Source organism: Monoraphidium neglectum, assembly GCF_000611645.1.
Source record: "Monoraphidium neglectum strain SAG 48.87 unplaced genomic scaffold scaffold05899, whole genome shotgun sequence".
NCBI classification, from domain to species: domain Eukaryota; kingdom Viridiplantae; phylum Chlorophyta; class Chlorophyceae; order Sphaeropleales; family Selenastraceae; genus Monoraphidium; species Monoraphidium neglectum.
Genome location: NW_014007733.1, coordinates 1 through 2,702, shown reverse-complemented (window position 1 = coordinate 2,702; position 2,702 = coordinate 1). Strand labels below are relative to the sequence as shown.

At 65.5% G+C, this 2,702-nt stretch overlaps 1 protein-coding gene across 1 annotated transcript; it reads left to right on the top strand.

Annotated features, from left to right (window-relative positions):
* Nucleotides 1-21: 21 nt before the first annotated feature.
* Nucleotides 22-533, top strand: MNEG_16022 (hypothetical protein; the record flags this gene model as incomplete). The annotated part of the gene is made up of 1 exon (XM_014035507.1): nt 22-533. A coding segment is annotated over one exon (512 nt), but the record flags the coding sequence as incomplete, so codon positions are not given.
* Between the last annotated feature and the right edge of the window lie 2,169 nt (nt 534-2,702).

Here is a 2,702-nt window from a genome sequence, read left to right as displayed (position 1 = left end):
GGCGACTCGAGCGGCAGAAAGACCAGCAGTAGCAGCAGTGACAGTGGGGGCAGCAGCGATGACGAGGACGAAGAGGATTGGAGCGGCGCCGACAGCGGGTGCGCCGCCAAGCGCCGCCGCTCGGAGGGTGCTGTCAGGGGCGGCGCGCGCAAGCGCGGCGGCGGGGGCGGCGGGAACTACAGGAGGAGCGGCGGCAGCGGCGGCGACGGCTTGACCAGCGACACTACCAATAAGGGAGAAGAGGATGGGGACGGCGCTGGGGCCGCCGGCCCCAAACTCGCTCGCGGCCGCCGCCGGAGCGGCGGCACATCCGGCCGCGGCGGCAGCGGCGGCGGCGACGGCGGCGGGGCCGACGGCGGCGGTCGCGGGCGTGGGCGGGGGCGCGGGCGGGGCAGGGCCAAAGAGGCGCGCAAGCCTGCCAGAGTGGTCGAGGGGGATGAGAGAGCTGAGGCGGCAGGGGCAGGCGGCGGCAAGACGGCACACGTGCCGCCGGCGGTGCTGCAGAGGATACAGAAGATGCTGGCGCTGGCGATGTGAGGGCATGCCAGATCTCCAGATCAGCAGATCTGCAGATCGCCAAATCACGCGTGTGAATTGGCCTGGCTTTGATCTGGCCTGTCAACAGTGCGGTTCTCAGTGCTGCCCCCTCAAAAACTCCTCATGGGCACAACACAATGTTTCAAACTCTCTTCAGCCCTGCTGCCCATCCCAACGCCGCGCCGTGCATGCGAGCTCGAGACGCTGCCCTGTGGGCGCAAAACTGCACATACGCACGCCCGTTCCCCTCTCCCCGCCACGACACTAGCGGCGCACGCGGCCCCACGAGCGCCCGCCCCGCTTCCATCGCACCCAACCCCCGCCCCGCCGTCAGGCACCCCGACACGCCGCCGAGCGAGGCGGCGCACGCGATGCGGCGCGCGGCGCGGGAGCTGCAGGCGTTCAACATAAAGGAGGCGGGTGGGTGGAGACTCGGCTCTCTGCCTGGCGCGTGTGTTTTTTGAGGTGGGGAAAGCTGGACAGATGCCTTTTTTGCAATCCAATCGCGGCCTTGACTCACGGAATTTTTTTCATTCAAGGGGCGTCTGCGGGGGGCCTTTTGTTTTGGCTGCAGTTTATCTGGTCTGACAGCCGGCTGGCGAATCCGGCAGCAACGCACAGGTGACCTGGTGACGTACGGGGGCCGCGTTTGACCAAAGTTTTTCAACACGCGCCACGCAAAGGCGTCCCGCATTGTCGCCCCAAAAATCACAAAACCCTGAAATGCATGCACGGGGCCCTTGCACCCGCAACCTCTGAACCACACGCCCCCGCCCCTTCCCGCGTGCCTTTGCGGGATCCTGCGCGCGAAGATGTGCTGGCGGAGGCCGGCGGCGGCGGGGGCTGCGGCGGCGACAAGGGCGGCGTTTTCACGGTTGAGCTCGTCACTCGGTCCACAAGCCCCGCCTGGTGAGCCGGCTGGCCGGGACCTTGTCTCAATGTGGGGGCGGAGAAATTTGGTGGTGTGTGCTGTGTTATATTTGTCCCACCTCTCAGGTGAGGCACGCCTTCCATCTGCACCATTTTGCCCTGCTAGACTTAGTCACGACGAGTCATGATTTATGCGGCAAAAACCATGACATTTTTATGCCATAGCTTGCGTTGTCTGATGTTGAGGATCGACGAGGGAGACCTCTGATTTGCACTGTTGTTGGTAGCGGTAGCGCGCGTCGCTGCAACTGTGGCCTAGTGCCAGCCGTGGCAGGACTACTAGCAGTAACCCTGGAGTGCGGGTGGATCGAGGAGGGTGATGCTCGCGCGAGATCTTGGGAAGTTTTGATGTTATTCCTCCATGCCCCTGCTGCTGGCATGCTAGTTTGACCTGCAGTTGCACGTTTGACCGGCGCTCCACCCGCGGCGAGCCCCCGTCCGAGCTGCCGCACTTGTCCTCACTCACAGGGCTCGCAATATGGCGCGGGGGCCCTGCCGAGTGCGCTGCGTCTGGCACACGAAAATCTGCTCACACAAACACATGCACACGAGCACAAAACCACGCAAATGCATGGACGCACACATGCCCGTGCACACAGGCATTCACACACACACACGCACACGCGCACACATACACACGCGCATGCATGCACGCATGCGCGCGCACGCTCCTCAGCGTCGTCCGCACCACCCCTCCGCAGGGCCAACAGCCTGGCGTGGGCGGCCTGCCGCGTCTGCGACGTGCGCCACTTCACGCGCCGCGGCCGCCCCGGCGGCGCGCAGGCGTTCCGCTTCTCATTCTATGGCGTTGCCGCGAGCGCCCTGATGGCGGCGCACTGCTTCGAGGGGGTGTACAACCTCGCGTGCCTGTGGGGCCAGGAGAAGTACCCAGGTGAGTGAGGCCGCGGCCACGAACTTCACGGCGTGAAGTTCTTTGACCCGTCGCTGGGAGAACTCACGGAGAGCTGGCGGCAGGGGGATGGGCCGGCGGGGGCGCGGGGCGAGCCGGGCAAACGTCAATGGGGCGGGCGCTGCTGCTGGGCGGCCATCATGGGTCCAGTAGGCCTGCAAAGCACAGAGAGCCGACCACTGCCGACGCTAGGATGTCACCAGCAGAGCATACCTAGGTCGTACTCTCAGCATCCGCCTCGGCGCGCCCTGGCCAGGCATACCTTCTCCCCCTCGCCACTGCTGGTGTCATCCACGCTTTCCACCTGCCAGTCGCGTGCACCCTC